This window comes from Phycodurus eques, chromosome 9 (assembly GCF_024500275.1).
Source record: "Phycodurus eques isolate BA_2022a chromosome 9, UOR_Pequ_1.1, whole genome shotgun sequence".
Lineage (NCBI taxonomy): Eukaryota > Metazoa > Chordata > Actinopteri > Syngnathiformes > Syngnathidae > Phycodurus > Phycodurus eques.
Window position 1 is genome coordinate 12,050,728 of NC_084533.1, and position 22,479 is coordinate 12,073,206.

The 22,479-nt window shown below is 40.3% G+C and overlaps 2 protein-coding genes across 6 annotated transcripts in view; both read left to right on the top strand.

The window, feature by feature from the left end:
- The first annotated feature begins 2,387 nt into the window (after positions 1 to 2,387).
- simc1 (SUMO interacting motifs containing 1) lies at positions 2,388 to 18,004 on the top strand. 4 transcript variants are annotated; one of them, XM_061686339.1, is made up of 11 exons: positions 2,710 to 2,799; positions 5,480 to 5,601; positions 6,722 to 7,447; positions 8,288 to 8,535; positions 8,657 to 8,726; positions 9,734 to 9,894; positions 10,681 to 10,773; positions 12,828 to 12,959; positions 13,080 to 13,236; positions 13,694 to 13,778; positions 16,394 to 18,004. In XM_061686339.1, the coding sequence occupies exons 2-11, from the start codon at positions 5,512 to 5,514 to the stop codon at positions 16,603 to 16,605; spliced, it is 1,974 nt and encodes a 657-aa protein (XP_061542323.1). In that variant the 5' UTR covers positions 2,710 to 2,799; positions 5,480 to 5,511; the 3' UTR covers positions 16,606 to 18,004. The 4 variants fall into 4 exon arrangements, with proteins under 4 accessions (XP_061542322.1, XP_061542324.1, XP_061542325.1 ...); XM_061686338.1 differs by lacking the exon at positions 5,480 to 5,601 and having other exon boundaries at positions 2,388 to 2,799; XM_061686340.1 differs by lacking the exons at positions 5,480 to 5,601; positions 16,394 to 18,004 and having other exon boundaries at positions 2,388 to 2,799; positions 13,037 to 13,236; positions 13,694 to 13,779.
- Positions 18,005 to 20,346: 2,342 nt separating this feature from the next.
- The window catches only part of LOC133407573 (CCR4-NOT transcription complex subunit 6), a 28,101-nt gene continuing 25,968 nt past the window's right edge, over positions 20,347 to 22,479 (top strand). The window contains exons 1-2 of one of the 2 annotated variants that reach the window (XM_061685610.1): positions 20,347 to 20,477; positions 21,663 to 21,784. In XM_061685610.1, the coding sequence (XP_061541594.1) occupies positions 21,673 to 21,784 (112 nt within the window). In that variant the 5' untranslated portion in view covers positions 20,347 to 20,477; positions 21,663 to 21,672. The other variant, XM_061685611.1, reaches the window with a different exon arrangement.

Consider the following 22,479-nt stretch of genomic DNA (forward strand, 5'->3'; position numbering starts at 1 on the left):
GAAGTCTGGAGTCCGGACTGTGAGCTGGTTTAACGCACTGCACGGCCGACGTCACGTAGTGAGAAAACAAGTTTTCTCGCTCTTCGCATCAAAATTACTGTGGTGGGAGAAATGGTGTGTGTGTGTGTGTGTATGTGTGTGTGTCTGTGTGTGTGTGCGTGTCATTCACTTTCACATTTACGTACACACACAGTTGCCTACATGGACCACAATCGGCATCTATCTATGTATCAGTTAATCAGTTAATAGTTCAGAAATAAATTACAAGTACTTCAAAATAGGGAGTTCATTTTCAATCACCCTGTAGAATATTCCAGTCATTTGTAATCCATCCTTATACTATTTACGATTGAAGTAGCAATTCTGATGTCCAACTTTCATGGCTGGATAATGCCGAAGAAGAGGCCGCCTTGGTTCATCAACTGTCTATGTCAGCAGTACAGCTGACGGGGCTGTAGAGCAGCTAACAGCTTGTGGCCCATTTTTAGGATCTCCAGCTTTTTTGTCCACCAGGGAGACTGGGTTTTCATTTTTATTTTCTACCTGCACTCTTTTTTGAACAACTGTGTTTTGCTTGATCACAAAATGATCTATTGCTGCCACGGACTGTGGGAGTCTCGCCACGCTGCACTATTTGCATATCTGTTGTTGACCAATACTGGCCACTCGTGTGCCTGAGTAGCATCTGCACCATTTGCACAATCGACTAAGTAGTATCTGCAACATTTTCACAATCGCCATTGTCCCCGATGATCGCACTACTAGTCACTTTAAACTGCATACATTTCTTAAAGTCTCTGCACCCTTTGCACAATACTCATTGCATCGGACTATTGCTCTATTAGTCATTCAAACTGCTCTAATTGCTAAAGGACTTTGCATCCTTTTACACAATTGTCAAAAAAATAAAAATAAATACGAATTGTACCGGCATTACCAATTACTGGTAACCTTTTATTGCTCAGTGACTGTTTTTAAAAAAAATATATCTTTATCTCTCAAAAGTATTCTCGGTCAATTTCAATTTGTCTCTCTACCGGAGACAAATTCCTTATGTGTTTTTACATACTTGGCAAATAAAGATGATTCTGATTCTGAAGACTCCTTCTGCCCCTCCCCTCACAAACACGTGGTACAGGCGCAGCACGAACATGCAAGCGGGGAACAGAATGGCTACTTGTAAACGTTTTTTTTAATTTTTTTTTTTTTTATTCAAATAAATTAATAAGAATTATTATAGTATAAAATAAAATGCAGGAGGAGCTTAAGAGGGGCTACAAGGATTTCTGACGGGGCTATAGCATCCCCCTCATCGCTGCAAATTGTGAGATACCTGAGAAGAGTTCTTTCCTATTCTATTCTGTTGAATATATTTTCTTTTATTTATTTTTATTCTCTGTATTATTATTATTATTATTACGAATGTTTGGTTATACATGTTTTGCGCAGGTTTTTTGTGTTTTTTTATTGGCCAATGTTAGGCCATAAAGTAGTTTGTCAAAACGTGTTCAATGTAAAAATGTGTTCCTTGACTCGATAAAAATGAAATATAGAAATGTATGCAGCTTACCGTGGTGAGATTCATTTGACACAAGATGGCATCGATGAAACGTAAACAGTTGTCGTGTCTTCCAACGACACAGCCAGCAGGGGGGGGAGCGGGGATGACCAAGCCTTATATATATATATATTTTATATACGGCTTTTATATACGGCTCTGCTGATTCGAGTGTCGTCACAATTCCTCAGAGTCATTAAATTGTAATTTATTTGAATTGTAATTGTAATTGTAATAAAAGAAAAAAAAGAAAAAAAATCAAACGTGGTTCTATTGACCGTTGCCCACCCCTGCTGTACCACTCCATTACGGTAGGTGTCAGTCTGCACATTTAAGCCAATCGCTGTCCCGTGTCACAGATATAAAGAGAAAACTAGATTAGCCCAGCGCGCTGTAGCAGCTAACCAACGTGCCTACGGAGCGCCCTGTTGGGAGGGTCGTCGTTCCGATGAAAGGTAATATATGCACATTGAAAATAAATCGTAACTTGCTCATTTCTTAACTGATGTTTATAACGTTTAATTTTTTTCTGGACACCGCTGAAGCATGTCCTATTTATACGGAATATTTGAATAAAATATATATATGTATATATATATATATATATATTTTTTTTTTTTTTTTTTTTTTTTTTTTTGACCAGAGAACGTTTTTTCACAGTTTCCTTGTCGTAATTGTAGGGCATTGTACGCAGCCGTATGTAGTACAAGTACTGTTTTCTTGCCGTCCATACGGAATGTGCTGACGACATTGCCACTTCTACCTGAGCGTCACCATAGGCACAACAGGGGCGCGTCGAATCTTCCTATTCATATCTGTGTCCACTGGCTGACTACCTTCACCGCAGAAGAAGAAGAAAGAAAAAAAACAACAACAACAAAAACAAGAAGCAGAAGCGTGCAACGTCAATATTTGACTACAAATATTTGAAAAACTACTCAGTAGGTCTCGTGTAAGGTAGCATGCTTTATTTAAAATGGCTATTTTCGATTTTAGAGTCCCCGGTCTTTGTTTTATGGTAAGTAAATGTCGATAGGTCGTAGCTTTTACTGCCCACCGAAAATCTGGAGGGTGCGCAAAGAAGCGGGATGAAGACTGTCATCGTCATCAGCTCTGACTCTGACAGTGATGAAGACGACTCGGGTGTGGAATTTGTCCGCTCCTACAGCATCTCCGTCACCGAAACAGAGTCCAAAACGGCGGTGCGAGCTGACGTCCATGACGCCTCTATCAACCCTGTTGTGAGTAGGCGACAATAGCACAAAAGGATGAAAACTAAAGATATTTGAAGAGCCTGCAGCGAGCGCTAGCGCACGGTTGGCCAGCACGGGACTTCTACATTTAAAACTTCTTTTTTTCTTTCTTTCTTTTTTTTTACTTTCACTTTCTTAATTTGTTTTACCCTAGTTACATGGTTTAAGCCAGCAGGTGGCAGTAAAGCCTTACAGAGGGCATATTAAGGCCCGTTGACTTTGTAATGGTATACAAATACCGATGGTTGTTAGTTTCCAAAATTTGTACTGAAGTAATAATAATGTTACTTTAGAATAATATAACTGAAGTAAAATGTAGTCCTCCAAATAACTAACTGTGTAAGCGTAAGTATGCAGTACTAACTGGTAACTTCTGATTTATTATTAAATAGCGCATGCACATCAAATAGACCAAAAAAAAACCTGGAAATTTTACACTCATATATTGCCCTACAATATCAATTTGAAACTTTTTTTTAATACCTAATATAAACTAGGCGACACGGTGTAGCAGAGCAGCCTCACAGTTCTGAGGACCGGGGTTCAAATCCCAGCCCCGCCGGTGTGGAGTTTGCATGTTGCCTGCATGGGTTTTCTCCGGGCACTCCGGTTTCCTCCCACATCCCAAAAAAACATGCAGGGTAGGTTAATTGAAGACTCTAAATTGCCCGTAGGTGTGAATGTGAGTGCGAATGGTTGTTTGCTTCTATGTGGCCTGCGATTGGCTGGCGACCAGTTCAGGGCATACCCCGCCTCTCGCCCGAAGATAGCTGGGATAGGCTCCAGCACGCCTGCGACCCTAATGAAGATAAGCGTAACGGAAGATGAATGAATAATATAAACTAAGACAGACTCCGTCACAGTAATAACTTTGTTTACACACCTGCAGAATAGGCTCACCAGAGATTATTGACTTACTGATTGTTAACTACTATATTTAACTTAAGTTGATTCACCAACCTTTATCAGGAATGCTGACATCTGTTCCATTATTCAGAAAACAAACGTGTGTTCTTCCAATTTACACCCTTTTACCTTCAGTGCTGTGCAAACATTGCAGATTTCTTTTCTGCCTGCTTCTTCTCAAGCATTGGGTGAGTCTGATTGGGTCGGACAAACTTCAATTTGCATTCACGTGCTGTGGTTGTCGTGCTGGTTTTATACATTTTGCAATCGCAGCTCAAGATAGCCTTTTTGTATGTTTGTGAAGTTTCAAGCGGAGTTCATGTTGGCTGAAATGTGGACATTTTTAGGCAAAGACAAAATATATACCGCTTATCCCTACTCCACAGGTCTGTAAGGCATACATGCAAATCAGTCGCCGTTCGGCGAAATTCACCGTTTTGAAGTCAAAATAGGCTATTTACGTGAATCGTATAGATCCGATGAGTTTTTTCTGGGTGGGGGGGTTGCTGTCGCTGTTGTCATAGGCTGTTTCGTACTCCTTGAACACTGACAGCTAGCAGTAACGGTACTTTTACTCCGTTACAATGATCTAAATGTCGGTCGCTACTTTTATTGATCAATTATTGCTTATTAATCAACTATTTCGTGCGTGAGACTAAGACTTCAGCTTCCGGATCGGGCGCTGTTTGTGCCAATACAATTTAAGCGCTGGTGACGATTAAGTGTAGTTCACAAATCACACGACACAAAAAAAATCACATGACCTCACACAACATCTTCTATTGGGCTTCCCAGGCATAGGTATTAACACTAGATAAGCCAGCCCGGCTGATCGTCGTGCCTATGTTGCGGCCATTTTGGGAAGGTCATCATGACCACGAAGGCAACGGCGAGCTACTCTCCTTTACATTCAGACGAACACAAACAACAGCTTTCATGTATTATAGTATTTGTCTGGCACTGTCTGTCCAAATGTGGATATTACAGCTCACTTATAACTTGAGAAAACACCGTGCAGTAAATTGCAGATGTTTTGTTGTAGTTTTGACTGTGCATAAACACGCACACACACAGCAATATCAGAATTTGCACATTCACATTTTATTCTGTAATTTATTTTTTTATTTTTTTAATTGATGTTCACACTGTGGTTACAAAATCAGAATTGACTCACTATTTACTCAGTACTTGAGTAATTATTTCACTGTGTACTGTTTTACTCTTTTGACATTTTTTGGAGGACAACTTTTTACTTTTACTTGAGTCACATTATTGTCAAGTAACAGTACACTTACCTAGGTACAATGTTTGGCTACTCTACCTACTGGAGCGAGCATCCTCCACTGCTACTCTTACGTTTAAGCAACATTTTTGCTCATCAGATCAGCCAGTGTCGTATTTGTTACACTAGTCTTTTGTATTTTTGCATTGAGGTGCTGCGGGTCGTGTCCCAGGTTGCGGTCCCAGCGGAACCGGGAAACACACGTAACATCGGCGACAAGAGCTGATCCGCTAGTACAGCTTGTATTAATTAGGAAATGCGCCTACAATTATCTAATTCGTATACGGGTGTTAATGTTAAATTTACTAAGCGACGGAGCGATGTTAGGGATTATGTCACAATGCAGAATGAACTTCAAATTCAGAAATGGACAATAAAAACTGAAAAATATTGTTCTTAATATTTTGCTGGAGGATGCCTTTGAAGTTGGTAATAGTGAAAAATTAAGTGAAACAATGATTTTAGTCAATTCTTTTCCAGAATGAGAGTGCTTAAAGAGGAGGATCCTATTCATGTGGCACATCTTGAAGCTGGCATCAAGTGCAGGTGGAGATGGGCCTGGCTGGAGTTTGGAGGCCAAAACAAAAAAGCAAAGAAATGAGGCAAATTCCATTTTAACCTTAAATTTGTACATCAAAATGTACTTGAGCGGTGTAAATAAATGTTTTTCTGCATGAAGAAAATGAGTTTATTTTGCTTTAGTGTACTCTTCAGAGTCTTCCAGATTGCTTACTTTATGTAAAATAAAAATAAATTCTCTGCGGGGGCCCAGGGATCCCCCCCGGCCCCCCCCTACAATGATTTTTGTTGTTGTTGTTGTTGTCACCTTTTTCATGCCTTAGGTGTTTGCATGTCTGGTAAGGTAAATATGTCACTTTCAAAATTAGCTTCTGTGTGCTAGCCTCAACACGATATCATAATCACTGACCTAATACTGACTTTACCACCTAAATTTTAATATGTGTTCCATGAAACTGTATTAAATTATTCCCAACAGTCTTATTTTCTTCCTTCATAGTGTTTCTCTTGGACACACTGTTTCCGGTGTGTGTATTGGGATGTTGCATTATTATTATTATTATTTTTATTTTTTTTATTGGCCTTTTATTGTGGGTGTCAATGTGAGTGCGAATGGTTGGTGTACCCCGCCTCTCGCCCAGAGTCAGCTGGGATAGGCGGCAGCACACTGGTGAGCATAAGCGGTGCGGAAAATGGATGGATGGGTGTGAGTTGGATGGATCAAAAAAGTGCTCCCACAAATTAGATTCGTAAACAATATATGAGAGAAATAGGCTTGATGTGTACATAGAAAAAGTCAGAGTTTTGAATTCAGCGCATGAAAAATGGGAGCAAAAACAAAAGTGTTGCATTTATATTTTTGTTCAGTGTAGTTGAGACTGAATCAACAATTGCTCTGCTAGTTGTAACCACGTGGAGTGAAATCCATTTTGCTTCAGTTGCGTCAAGACACAATTAATCAACAATGTCCATCTCTAATATTCACTATTAATTACCCTGGACTTAAGGTTTAGGTACATTTCAGTTTCAGTCAGAATCCTATCAATTTGGGTTAATAGCATGTTGCAAGATGGGACAGTGGAGCTGTGGTCTGATGTCAATTAGTACACATTTTTGTCTGCGCTTGCATAATTTCTAGCTGGGCATTTTTTCTCTCTGCATGTACAGCAATTACAAGTCAAATTTTTACTTCTCTTTTTCTAGGTTTCGTTTGGGGAGAAAGAATCAACCCAGACTTGTCCAGAAGTTAAGTTGCATGAAAAACAAACAGACTTCAATGTGAACACTTTGATGAAGGCCAAACAAGAGGAGGAAAATGTACCTAAAAGAACATTGAAACACAACACTTCAAATGAACGTCATTTACATAGACACAAATCATCAAAGCAGGACTGTGGGAAGTTGAAGCAAACTTTGGAAGTGCTATCTATTCAGTTCAAACCGGAACTTAGTTACAGAGTACATGTACCAAATAAACTGCACTTTCTGGAAATGGGAGTAACAGAAGGCACAGATTCAGGACAGAAAGCTTCTCTTGGTTTAAATGACGATGCCACTCGGACGTTACCGTGTCCTGGACAACTGCAGGGAACTCATGTAGACAAAATGGATGACGCGTCTTCATCGAGGCCCGTCCCCTCTTTATGGCAAGGGACAGAAGATGTGACTGATGCAAAGTCACACAGGTCTGATCATCTGACCCAGAGCATTCCTGTTGACTCTCTATGGTCTAAAAGTGAGGACTTGGAAGACTTTTGGTCCGGTGGAGATGAAGCAGATAGAGACAGTCCGACATATTTCATGTGGCAAGGGGAAAGTGATGGAGAAGGGAATCCTGAAGTTGAATTCAGGGGGGCCAGTCAGAATGAAAGGAATTTTGTGTGCCCAGATACGTTTCAGAGATTAATGGATGGATTAGCACATACCCTGGTTGGAACCATTTGTTACATTTTCAGGGTCCGACATTAACGGTGGCCCGGGGCCACTACGTCGTCGTGTCAGGCCACCACTATGTATAGACACTGGCCCGCTCAGGCCAGTACAAATTTTTAAGTCACTGAAAAATGTCTCCTGCCAAAAATAGCCCAAAACTGGATTTTCAGTGTCGGTCTGAAATTATTTTATCACCGAAACATCTCGTGCAAGACAGGAAGTTGTGATGAAGTAAAGAGAAACTGCGACCAGCACACCCAACTGGATAAACAGGCACGCATTCGGGTTAGCCTCAAGACGATAGCCGAAGCTAACGCCACTAGCCACATACAGTAGCTCGTACTTTGCAGTTGTAGAATGTTAACCTTCCCTCCATGAGTGTTCTTTAAGATGTTTATTGACGCCCCCAACTTATTGGAGTTTACTGTAAAACTAAACTCCTTGTCTGCTTTCACATCTGCCTTTCATAGCAAGAAACAGCGACATTTTGAGATTCTGCATTTTTAAAAATATTCTTGTTTTTACTTTATTTCATTCATGAAAATGGTTTTTCAATTTTAGTTTATTTTTTTCATTTTCGTTTTACGATGATTGTCATTGCCGTGAAAGCAATTGTACTAATAATTTCTTAAATGGGCTTATATAATACAGTAGAAAGACGCTAAATATGAAATAATAACTAAAACCCAACGTATTATATGAATATATGGGAACAGTACAAGTTCTGACACGGCCACCTCTCAAAAAGGTTTAATGTCGGACCCTGTATTTTTCTACTTTAATTCACTTGATCTGCACCCAATACACATAGGCTTATCTTTTATGCCTTCTTTCTAGATGCCTGAGAAAAATGTGAACTGTGACACTTCTAAGGTAGAATGCCAGCAAAGGCTCAGCCTAGTTTATATCACCATGGACGAAAACTACCATGAAGGCACGTTGCAGGTTTTGTCGGACCTCCTCCATCCTGGCTACTGTCCTCCCAAGGATGTCATGTCCCACCTGCTAAGTGGCATCCTGCTGGACCCTCTATGTCAACATCACCTTTGTGTACAGGCCTGGAATCTGCTGATGATGGCACAAAGGTGAGAGCACTAAAAAAAAACCTCGAGTTAATGGTTGTCCAAAGAAAATGACCAAAAATTACCGCATGTTGTGAAGTTCCCATGTTCGTATTCAGAGATTGAAATCATGTTTTGATTGCAGACACCACCTGGCTGATAAAAACACAGTTCCATGGAGCTGGGAGATGGTGACTTCAGTCATGTCCAGTCAGGTACTGAACAAGCAGGGTAATTTATCACAGCTAGCGAGCTAGTGAACAATTTATACTGAAGTTGAGCTCAGTCCATTTTGTGACACTGGTCGACCGACTTGTGAAACAAGTTTTCCCATTCATCATGACTGCATGATATGGCCTTATTTTAAAAATGTTCTTCTTTTTCTGACTAAAATAAAATTTATATTTCTCCTGATTTGCTTAAAGAAAAAGCAAATGAAAATGACATTTTTAACCTGGGATTTGCATTGTCTCCTGATGCCAAACAAGCTTTGAAACATTTTTTTTCTTCTTTTAACGACCATAAACTTGCACTAACATCCACATAAATAATAGAAATGTGTTTTATTTTTTACATCTAATGTGAAAATAGGTTTTTACTCTTAGAAAAAAATACCTTTTTAATCAGAACATGTATGTAAACACAGTCCTATAATAAATTTTTATTTTGAAAATTTACGATATCAGCGTTGCAGTTCAGTGCGTTTTGGATTGGCGTTCTTTAAAAAAGGTGATGGTTGTTATGATTGATCGCCGTTTATTGCTAACAGCCTCTCAAAATATCCTCACACTTTTCTTTATTCTTGCATGGTCCCATACCTGTCTTTGGGGCAATCCGCTTCTTCCTTGACATAGGAGAGGGTCTGTAGTTGGGTAGCGCTCATTCGCTCGGTGTGCCGTCGGCCTACATAGCGATTCATGATCATTATGAACTATTATTATGAACAACTATCATGGCACTGAAACACTTGGCCGGAATCTTTTCTGCTTAGGATGTGAGTCTTGCTTCACTGTAACTTCCAGTGCATATTCTTCCTCTACCGCCATCATCCTTTCCCAAACTGTTGCAACAAGCAAACCATACACACAGAGTTGATGTTTGATGCTGGCTGACATAAGGTCAGGTGAAGTGCTCTGACATTCTGATGTCCAAAAAGCTCTATAACATTTAAGAATTGTACAATCAGTTTACTTGTGTTCTTTCACTGGCCTCTCTTTATCAGGACAAGAAAAAGAACCATCAACCTGAGGTGGTGCGGATGCTCCTGGAGTATATTGTGCAGACATTGGAGGATGACTTCTCTTACAGAAAGTCCACGTCTGAACTCCATCACTCCATAGCAAAAGCTACGTTGTCATGCAATCAGCTCTTCCCACAAGTACAGTGAGTTTGGTACCCAGGCAGTGTTCATGTTGTCAGCAAATTTTGATTTTGTTTTAATCAGTCTTATGACTAAAATTATAATTTAGCTTTAGTCATAATTTTGACTGAATTGTTCTAGTTTTAGTATAGTTTTAGTTGATGAAATACCATCAGATTATAGTCGACGGAAACTGAAGTAGATTTACTCGACTAAAATAAAAAGTGTGTAAAGGGTAATAAGTAAACTTGAACTTAACTTTCTGAAAGTCATTGTTTAACTAGATTAGCGGTTCTCAGAGTGTGGTACAAGCATAGCTATGATCAATAGGTAGATATGGCAAGCCCCAGTTCCAATGAAGTTGGGACATTGTGTTAAACATAAATTAAAGTAGAATACAAAGATTTGCAAATCATTTTCAACCTATATTGAATTAAATACACTACAAAGACAATATATTTAATGTTCCAACTGATAAACTATTGTTTTTAGCAAATAATCATTACTTAGAATTTTATGGCTGCAACACGTTCCAAAAAAGCTGGGACAGGTGGCAAAAAAGAAAAAAATTAACACAATACCCTTTACACAGTTTTTATTTTAGTGGACTAAATCTACTGGAGTTTTTGTCAACTGTAATCTTATGGTATTTCGGCAACTAAAACTTGACTAAATCTTAAAGAGGTTAGATGACAAAATTATGATTAAAACTAAATAACTTTTTAGAGAAAAGACCAAAATTTAGGCCTAAATTAACACTGCTACCCACCTCTGCTTAATTTTGACAAGTAATAATGTTGGTCTTCCAGGGATGTTATCAAGTGGCTATTTTCTGCCATCATCAAATCGACTGAAAGTGGAGAGAGTAGTGCAGCTGCCAGGGAAAGAGATGAACATATCAGGTAAACTCCACACATTTTGTTACCACTCATGTAAAAAGGACAAAAACAAGTATTAAGGACATAAAACCTATACTAATCAGTGTATCTTTACTCGTTAGTTAAGGTTTGTGTCCTAAATACATCGGCTGAAATAAGTATTTAACACGTCACCATTTTTCTCACTAAATATATATCCAAAGGTGCAATGGACATGAAAATTTCACCAGATGTTGGGAACCAAGTAATCTATATATACAAAGAAAGTCGAACAAATAAACTTAGAAATTAAGTTATGTGTAATTATGTGAAATGACACAGGGAAAACGTATTGAACATGCCAACTGTTATTTATTTAATTTGATTGGCTGGGCCATTCTAGTAGCTTTATTTTTTTTCCTTTGAAACCAATTGAGAGTTTCCCTGGCAGTATGTTTTGAATCATTATCCTGATGAAATGTCCACCCTTGTTTCATTTTCATCATCGTCGTAGATGGCAGCAGATTTTTGTCAAGAATGTCTTAATAGATTTTCCCAGTCATATTTCCTTCAATAATGTGAAGTTTACCAGTACCATTTGCTGTCAAGCAGCCCCACACCATCATGTTTCCACCTCCGAACTTCACTGTTGGTATGGTGTTTTTAGGATGTCGTGCAGTACCATTTCTCCTCCAAACGTGTGCATTACGGCATTCAAAGAGTTCAATTTTGAGCTCATCAGACTAGACGATATTTTCCCAGTATTTAACTGGCTTGTCCAAATGTTGTTCAGCAAACTTTAAATGACCTTTGACATGCTTTTCTTGGGGTCTTGGGGATGAGCGTGCAAACAGGCCAAGGCGGCAGAGTGCATTACTCAATGTTTTCCTTGTGACAACAGTCCCTACTAATTCCAGGTCTTTTTGAAGCTCTCCGCAGGTGGTCCTTGGCTCTTGGACAACTCTTCTGATTATTATTTGCACTCCTCTGTCATAAATCTTGTGAGAAGCATCTAGTCGAGGCAAATTTATGGTGGTATGATTGGTTTTCCACTTACATATTATGGCCCCAACTATGCTCACTGGAACGTTCAGAAGCTTAGATATGCGCCTGTAACCAATGCCATAGTTATGTTTTGCAACAATTAGTTTGTGATGGTCTTGATTCAGCTCTCTGCTTTTACCCATCATGAGATTTGTCTTGACTCACACCTTGGCAATGAGACCTTTTTGTAGGCCATCAATTAGGACTGAACCAGCCGATATTCATTTGCACTGACAAGTGGCTGGATTTCTGTTTGATTATTGATAGATTTTAGGTGTTGTCTTGGCTTTCCATGCCGTTTTGCACCTCCCTTTTGTCATGTGTGCAATACTTTTTCCCTGTGTCATTTCACATTATTACACACCAAATCTCTGATCTTATTTGTTCTACTTTATTTGTAGGTATGGCTTACTTTGGTTGTTCCCAACATCTGGTGAAAATTTAATGTCAATGGCACCTTTGGAAATATATTTAGTGTGAAAAATGGTGACGTATTAAATAGTTATTTCAGTCGCTGTAATTGTTTTTGCCCTTTTCATGTGAAAGACTAATAGGGCTGGGCATTGTTAAGAACCTTACGATTTGACTTGATTTTGGTACTTTAGGTTGCAATTCGATTCTATATTTATTTAAATGCTCCAATAGTGATTCATTAAGAAGTAGAAATATTCAGATAATTAAAAGAACATTTGACACTAATTCCCACTCATTAGAAATGAAATGAGATGTGAAAGATATATACGTACGGGTCAGTTGCTCTGCAAGTCCAACCACAACATGTAAGAGCCAGTCTTTCTGATTACTTCTGACTCCAAAACAGCTGTCTTAACTCTGTGTACAGCTTCGGGACAGTGACTTCTGACATGTTTTTGATTTGGTATTCCATATCGTGGTTCGAGTGTCTTGTCCACTTCCCGTGTTCTGGATTTACAGGGAATCCAAAATGACCCCAAATGTCAGATTTAAAAGTAGAAGTCGCTCGCCTCACACTGTTGCTGCCGTGTAGCTGCTTGCTTTTACCCACCCCCTCGAGACTAATCTTTGTAATCTTTCAGAATTGTGTCCATTCTCCAGCGGATGTTGTGTCTTGCTTTAGAAGCAGATCGCTCTCCTGCGCTAAGCGCACCAAAGTTGTCCCAGGAGCTCTTCTTCACACTCATCAGCACCGAGCCCCTACGAGTACAGAGGTGAGTATGGGAGAGGAGTAAACAAAGCAATGAACCAGTACATAAGAAAACATTACTGTTCTCATGCCACACAATAGTCCTCTTCTCCTGCGGTTCTGTTTCTGCGCTAATGACTCCCAGGCTACTGCTGCTGAACAGCCTGCAGAGCAACCTGCTGAGATGGAAGCTGCTGGAGCATCTGCTGGACTATGCGTGTCCACTGAAAACACCTGTGCCCATGTCACTCAGTCGCTTGCTGCACTTTTTGGAGAACTGCACACTGGCTGCAGACCCAACGGTGAATACTACACTTGCCACTAAAGATTATCCTAAATTCATTAAATGTTACGTATGGTTAAGATTTTCTAGTATGCATGGATCAGCTGAGACAACCTCCTTGTCAGTACATTTTACATTATATTAGAATTTATAATGCTATGGTTTAGGGGTAGCACGTTATTTGAAAACCATACAAACGTTTTGGTTCAACTGTTTCGGTTCGCTCCGCACGTGTCCTGTTTGGTTCGTAGGCATGCGTAACTTCTTTTTCTCACATTTATTAATGTGGCGAAGCAGTGAAAAGTACTGCTATCAGGTATATGCGGAACGTCACGTGACCCTGAAAACGTCAAAAGTCAATCCATTGCTTTTTTTATTTCCTCGTTTTTTGGGAGCTTACATAACATCACTGAGCTGTTCTGTAAATTGAGGCATCCAGCGAAGACACATTTTCGATGACCGATTTTGATCTCCAGGATAATGGTGAATGTTGGAAGAAATGGGAGGAGTTGGTGCAACACCTCTGGATGTTGCTAGTCAGCTACAACACAACTATGAAAGGTGAGCTGTTTGGAAGAAATTGAACTATCACGATAAAGGACTTTTCCGCTTGATGTTTTTGAGTTCTATTTCCTATGAATTCCTTGAATATACAGTGTATCTGTAAAGTGGATGTAATTTAATACTTTAATTTGGTTTATTGCATTTTCATACAAGGGATAATAAGTATTCTTTAGGCTCCGACAGGCCGACAATGCCTGCATTGCATCACGTGACCGATGAATTGGCCCGCGCAGCCCCCCTCTGCGTAACTTGACGCCCACACGGCAAAAATTGTTACTGCGCGTAGAATGCTGCGGAGACCATATCTTTTGATTGGTCCGTTTTATTCACATGCTGTGATGACGTACTCAGCGTGCCCCTTGGTTCTACATACCATCTACGCCGCCGCCTTCTTGATCGATTTTTCAGCATAATTAAACGTATCATCTGGTCATCTGGTCCATTTGTTCTCGCAGACAGTTCCACAGTCGCCATTATTGTTGCTTTGTTCCTTGTAACAGAAAGGAAAGTAAAAACGGCTACCGTAAATGTAAAAAAAAATGCAGAGGAAACTCCATCCTGTGGTGTCCTAGCCAATACCAGCCGTAGCGACACCCCCGACTTGGAGGTGAACTGCAGTACATCTTCAAAACTGCGCGCGTGTGTTGCGCTCGAGTATAAAGGCAAACTGCGTGCGGGATAGCCGCAGTGACGTCAGAGATGATCAATTGGGTTGAAGTCAGGGCTCTGGCTGGGCCATTCAAGAACAGTCACAGAGTTGTTCTGAAGCCACTCCTTTGTTATTTTAGTTTCCTGAGCAGGGAACAGAATATTGTGTACTATGACCATGTAAACACCAAAACCACCATCAGCCAAATCGGTTTCTGCAGGGGGAAAAAAATAGAAAACAGCCTTTTTGTGAAAGCAGACAGATCAAGCAGAACAATTACTTTGACACCAATATTTTTTTTTCTTTAGTGAAAATCTCAAACATCTGAACATAAAACAACACTGAAGAAGTACTTTTGACAGAAAAATAATTTATTTACAAGTATAACTGTACAGAACTGTACATGACCAAATGGGGCTCCCACACTAGCACTTTCTTCCTCCAAATTCTCCTCCTCTACCGTTTGGTCAATAGTCCAGGTTTTTATTACCTTGCGCATAAAATCTAGCAGGCGGCACGGTGGACATCTGGTTAGAGCGTCTGCCTCACAGTTCTGAGGACCGGGGTTCAATCCCTGTGTGGAGTTTGCATGTTCTCCGGTTTCCTCCCACATCCCAAAAACATGCATGGTAGGTTAATTGAAGACTCTAAATTGCCCAAAGGTGTGAATGTGAGTGTGGATGGTTGTTTGTTTGTATGTCCCCTGCGATTGGCTGGCAACCAGTTCAGGGTGTACCTCGCCTCCTGCCCGATGATAGCTGGGATAGGCTGCAGCGCACCCGCGACTCTTGTGAGGATAAGCGGCTCAGATAATGGAGGGATGGATGGATAAAATCTAGCAAAGTTTTGTTATTCTTTGGTGACGGTCTTGTGTAGTTGTCATTGTCCTTGAAACCAGTCCCTGCTTCTGCTCGAAGCACCACCTGTGCAGTTTAAAAACATAACTATTACTAAAAAAATTATTTTTAATTTGAATTTTGAAATTGCTGTCGTGGGACATGGAGAAAAAAAAGCTTTCAATTACCTTTTTTGTCTGCACTGCGTACTGGAATGGGGGTAGAACATCTGCTGGATGCATAACCATGCCCATTTAATACCAAAAACGTAGTTTTACATCTTTTAAAACTTGATCACCTAATCCCAAAGACGTAGTTTTACGTCTTTTACGTTTTTTTCTAAATTACTAAAGAACGGAAAAAGGTAGAAACAAACTTTTTTTTGCTTGAAAGATGGAAGTCAGGGTGCCATGTTTATATAGCCATAGAACACTATATTCTGTGTGCCTTGAAAAATCGGTCAAAATCCTCTAAAATGGCTGCTACTGAGGGGGGTTCTCTTTTGAGAAATGTCTGGGATTAAATGAAAAATACATACCATTACTAGAGAATACTTTTTATTGATGACGTGTTTTGCAAAGGTAAAAAAAAACATTACTTTTCTTTTTCCCTATGTCACGTGATAAATAATCAAGGTGCTGATTGGCCGAACACGAGATCTGTGTATCGCCGATCGATTGCTATTCCTTACAGTTCCCGGATGTCTGTCACAGCTAATTTTAAATTGAATTTGTCGAACTGAATCTGAAATTATCAAACTAAATGTGAAAATATATAATTTTAATTTTCTTTGCAGATCAAAAATTCTTACATTCACTTTCAAGTTTATTGGACTGCAGTTTCAAACAAATAAATTCAATTTAAAATTATACTATGCGGATTCAGTTTTTAAATGCAATGTTTCAAATTAAACAATACAAATTCAAATTATCTTTTTCAAATTCAGTTTCTGAATGCAATTATTCATGTGTAGAAATTCAAATACACATGATTCAAATTCAGTTCCTGCTGGCACATATTTCAGCCCATAGCCCACTCTATATGTCTGCAGGAGAGTATTCAAATAACTTTTTGATATCCTGTGCACTGTGAAGTTATCCTTCTAACCTCCATACTGTTATCTCTAGGATATCTGTACAGCTCAGTCAGCAAGCAAACAAGCCGGGCTTGCTCCTTGGTCTCCAAGCTCGATGATACGCTAACAAAGGCGGCCATTTGTAAAGCCGTGGAGGCCTTCCTCGCAAGATCCCAGGCAGACGTCGGCCAAGCGTTGCCTCCCCACGTGGAGGAGTCCCTCACTTACTTACAGGACTTCCTGCTAGATGTCTGTGAATGTTAAATAAGGAAACTGTTGATTTTATTAAATGTCATTATAGTGTCTGTAAGAAATGTTTATAACTACAAACAACTGTTTTGCTTTTGTGTAAATGTAAAAAGATTCATTTAGTATTACTTTTATCTAATATTTAATATTTTTAGAAGTATTCATAAGATGTACTTCTTCGGAACCCTTTCTGGACAAGTGAAATTTTTGTGCTATTATACATCCCATTCTTACACTATGGGGTTTAATATGACATTTTCTATAGGGGTGAGGTCAGGATTGTGCAGGCCAGTTAAATGTATCCACATCAAACTCTCTCATCCATGTATTTATGAACCTTGATTTGTGCACTGATGCACAGTCATGTTGGAACAGGGAGGGGCCATCTCCAAACTTATTCCCACCAAGTTGGAAATGTGCAAAATATTAACCTCTGAGCTCCAGTGAAAGGAACTCGAATGCTTCAGTATACCTAAAGATTTTGGACAGTCAACCTTTAATACCTTTTCCTGTTCCAACATGTCTGTGCACGAGTGCACAAAGCAAGGTCCATAAAGACATAGTTAAGAGAATTTGGTATTGATGAAATTGGCTGGCCTGCACAGAGTCCTGCCGTTAACCCAATAGAACACCTTAGGGTTGATTTTGAGTGGACAGTGAGCCAGGCTTTCTCGTCCAACATCAGTGTGTGACCTCACAAATATGCTCCTTGAAGAATGGCCAAAAATCCCCAATAACTCACTCCTAAACTTTGTTGAACTACTTTTGGCAATAGAGTGTAGTGTATATATGTAGTGTACACTTTTTTTTCCAGAAGAGGCAGTAACATAGGGTAACTTACAAGAGTGGATTACATCTTGTGCAGACGATAAAATCTGAAGGAGGTTACTAGTTTAAGGTAGTGGTAGGGAAGAATGTGGCTAAAAAGCATCGGATGGTGGTGTGTAAAATGACCCTGGTGGTGGGGAGGAAGATTAAGAAAACAAAGGCGGAGCAGAGAACCATGTGGTGGAAGCTGAGAAAGGAAGAGTTTTTTTGCGGCTATATATGTATGTGTGTGTGTAATAAATAAATAAATAGATAGATAGATAGATAGATAGATAGATAGATAGATAGATAGATAGATAGATAGATAGATTTAAGGGGGTCTGAAGTCAGACCCCCTTAAAATTGTCACTCTTTGTTATATTGCAGCCATTTGCTAAAATCATTTAAGTTTTTTTTTTTTTTCGTCATTAATGTACACACAGCTCCCCATATTGACCAAAAAAAAAAACGGAATTGTTGAAAGTTTTGCAGATTTATTAAAAAAAGAAAAACTGGAATATCACAGTATTCAGACCCTTTGCTGTGACACTCATGTTTAACTCGGGAGCTGTCCATTTCTTCTGAACATCCTTAAAATGATTTGACACCGTCATTGGAGTCCAGCTGTGTTTGATTATACTGATTGGACTAGATGAGGGGAACACACCTGTTTATATAAGACCTTACAACTCACAGTGCATGTTAGAGAAAATGAGAATCATGAGGTCATAGGAACTGCCTGAAGAGCTCAGAGACAGAATTGTGGCAAGGCACAGATCTGGCCAAGGTTACAAAAAAAAATCTGCTGCACTTAAGGTTCCTAAGAGCACAGTGGCCTCCATAATCCTGAAATGGTAGACATTTGGGACGACCAGAACCCTTCCTAGAGCTGGCCGTCCGGCCAAACTGAGCAATCAGGGGAGAAGAGCCTTGGTGAGAGAAGAACCCAAAGATCACTGTGGTTGAACTCCAGCGATACCGTCGGGAGATGGGAGAAAGTTCTAGAAAGTCAACCATCACTGCAGCCCTCCAGCAGTCGGGGCTTTATGGCAGATTGGCCCGACGGAAGCCTCTGCTGAGTGCATGAAAGCCTACATGGAGTTTGCTAAAAAAAAAAAAAAAAACACCTAAAGGACTCCAAGACGGTGAGAAATAAGATTCTCTGGTCTGATGAGACCAAGATATAACTTTTTGTCCTTAATTCCAAGCGGTATGTGTCGAGAAAACCAGGCACTGCTCATCACCTGTCCAATACAGTCCCAACAGTGAAGCATGATGGTGGCAGCATCATGCAGTGGGGGTGTTTTTCAGCTGCAGGGACAGGACGGCTGGTTGCGATCGAAGGAAAGATGAATGCGGCCAAGTACAGGGACGAAACCTTCTCCAGAGTTCTCAGGACCTCAGACTCGGCCAAAGGGTCACCTTCCAACAAGACAATGACTCAAAGCACACAGTTAAAATAACAAAGGAGTGGCTTCAGAACAACTCAGTGACTGTTCTTGAATGGCCCAGCCAGAGCCCTGACTTAAACCCAATTGAGCATCTCTGGAGAGACCTGAAAATGGCTGTCCACCCATGTTCACCATCCAACCTGACTGAACTGGAGATGATCTGCAAGGAAGAATGGCAGAGGATTCCCAAATCCAGGTGTGAAAAACTATATATTTAGACACATACATACATACTAGGCGGCACTGGTTAGAACGTCTGCCTCACAGTTCTGAGGACCGGGGTTCAATCCCGGCCCTGCCTGTGTGGAGTTTGCATGTTCTCCACGTACCTGCGTGGGTTTTCTCTGGGCACTCTGGTTTGCTCACACATCCCAAGAACATGCATGGTAGGTTGATTGAAGACTCTAAAATTGCCCGTAGGTGCGAATGGTTGTTTGTTTATGTGTGCCCTGCGATAGGCTGGCAACCAGTTAGGGTGTACCCCGCCTCCTGCCCGAAGATAGCTGGGATAGGCTCCAGCACTCCCGCGACCCTAGTGAGGATAAGCAGCTCAGAAAATGGATGGATGGATGGATGGATATTATAAACTTCCTTCTGCTTCAAAGGCTGCAGCCAGGTTGGCATTGCAAATGAGAATTAGTTCTCAATTGTCTTACCTGGATGAAGAAAGGGTTAGGTTTTAAAGGTAGTAATGATATTTAAACTTCGATTAAGATGCAGTATAAAATAAGACTAACTTAAAAGGCTGAGTTCCCTGCAATGATTTTTTTTTTAGATTCAGCAAGTGTCAGTAAGTCACGAGTTTCTCATTTGTTGGTAGAAAGGGGGCTAACATGTCTGTGAAGATTCTCAGTCTAAAGGTCATGGTAGTCCGCAAAGGTTGAATCAAGGCAAGATGGACTGTACTTGTTTGTTGAAGATATTTCACCTTGAATCCAAAATGCTTCTTCAGTTCAAAACTTTCGGTGTTCAGTCCCTCTATTTATGCCTCGGTGGGTGTGTTCTCTGCGTCTGGTCAACATTAGGCATCACCTATCGTCTGCCGATATAACAATGTCCTGACATCTCTCCCCCCAAAGATTGCCTCATTCAATGGGAAGAGTGGCCCTAACCAACAGTTTTGCCACAACACGAGTGAACGGCTGATTGGTATGCAGGACGGAAAACCCACACAAGAACGTAAACGCCACACAAGAAGCTCGGATATTAGAACCCAGAACTTCAGAATTGTGCTGACCACTAGTCTACCGTGCTTCCCAAGATACTAGTCTCCGCTTTCTAAAATCTATTAGTTTCATCAAAGTCATCTTTCACATATTCGTCTGTGCTGGTCCTGTTAATCCAGTAATACAACATTATATCAGTGTATCAAAGCTACTAAGCATGACTAAAGATAGAAGAACCAGTCGCCACCTTTCTCCTGTTCACTAACATTAAGGGTTTTATTTTGATTCAACAGCTGTTTGGGCCCCGTTACACGCGGACCAATAGGAGCGCTCGCCGTTATCAGCAGAGGGGAAAAAAATCCCCACCGTCGCCATAATACAGCAGCAGCGGAAACGGCTGAGAAGTGGCTAGAAAACAAAAGAGAGCACGCAGTCGTCCTCGCCATTTGGTATGCTCTTGCAGGTATAAACGCGACTCTTTTGCTTCCAGCCGACTCCATTTCCACTCGTCCCGTCGCCCTTTTAGGTCGAGTCGGATTCCAGAAAATCTATGAGTGTCTTTTTTCCCCCCAAAGCAAGACTTATTAAAATGGCAAGTCGGTCAGTTTCGAATAATTGGATCTGTTAGCTTGTAGCTAGCTAGCTAGCTAACGCGCGCTATAGCTAAAATAGCTCTCAATGAATCGCAGATGTGGTATTGTGGTGCTTTTGTAAGTCCGTGGACTTTATTAGGAATTACATTATTTTGGTGCCTTCTGTTACATTGGCTAGCTAGTAGTAGCTCGCTGCTGCGATGTTTCTTGGCCTAGTGTTGTTCGCTAGGCAGTGGCAATGCTGTTATGTAAACAATTGTGTTGCATCTTTTAATAAAATACACTGCGTGGCTTTGATAAGCTCCGTGGGACAAAGCTTACATTATAAAGGCGTTATCGAACACACTTAGGGACTCCGTTTCTCCATCGGTCTGCGAGGAAGCGTGATCGTGTTAATGTTGGCTGTGTGAAATATATAGTTTCGTGGCCAACAAATACCTATTTAGGTTAAGCTTGGCTAATCAGCTATCGTCAATGAGGAAAAATATCCTCTAAACACTAGCTAGGACTATATCGGTTATAAGGTGCTTTTCCTAACTATGCTATTGCTTGCGTTATTTATTACTATGAGTTTGATCTGTGGTACTTGGTGAGATCAAATATAATATTCATGCACTATAGCTTGTTAGATGACATTTTCATTACGCTATTTTATTTTCCAGGCGCATGTGATTTTCGAGTCTCTGTTTAATATTTGCACACAACTTTAAATAGCGTTCCTCTCTGCTATCCTTCAGGGCTGGGTTTCCCCAACTTAGTATCCCAAATGGGTTGTGGGTCATGTTTTTGAGTAAAGTTTCTGTAAGCCATTTTGATGGCTTACAGAAACTGTGCACACAATTTTTTTTCTTTTAGTATAAACTGACTTTGGTTGTAATTGAGTCTCCCAATAGATAAAACAACTTTTATCACTTTCCAGCTGCTCCTAATGGCATTGATCTCTCTCTCTCTCTCTCTCTCTCTCTCTCTCTCTCTCTCTCTCTCTCTCTCTCTCTCTCTCTCGCTCTCGCTCTCGCTCTTGCTCTCTCACTCTCTCTCTCACTATATATATATAGTGTTACAGGAATGCCCAAGGAAAAATATGACCCGCCGGATCCCAGGCGGATGTACACAATAATGCCCAGCGAGGAGGCAGCCAATGGGAAGAAGTCATATTGGGCTGAGCTGGAAATTAGTGGTGGGTATGGGTGTAATGCCACACACTTCAGGTTTTAATGACTGGTCCCAACCCGCCTCTTCTGGTCCGTTGATCTCTATGCCAAATGAATGTATTATTTACAATTCACTCAAGGCACACCGAAAATTTGGTTGAACAGGTTGAGTCGTATCATTAAAGCATATTTGTCCAGATCAATACTTGAGTTCAATACGGACAAATCGCTTATGTTTAGCTAGCATAGCTATTAGTGTTGGCTTACTCGAGCCCACTCATTCTTTGGTCAAAACTACAAGAGAAGATATAATCGTTGACATGTTACTAATGTGTTTGAGCAAAGCAAACTACATCAACACAACATAGGATTTTTTTTTTCCTCCTTTCGTGGTGCTATCAAGTAGCAACTGTTTTTTTTTTTTTAATCTGTGAGGCCAGCCACTTGATTAGGAACAACAAACGGGATGGCAGCCGGGCAGGCTAGTTATCGCTGTGCTTTTCCGTACTAAACATTCTGAACTCATATCCTGTATTTAAGAGGGTTTTATGCTTTGTTGGTGGAAGGCTAACAAATATAATACTGAAGAATGTAAAACAAACTGATCATTTTTGGGAAGCCAGCAACTGCACATCATTGTTTTATTGAACTCCCCCTTAGAGCATAACAGTTGTGTTAAAACTTGGGACAGCACGGAGATGCCGAGTTGAAAGGAGCTGTG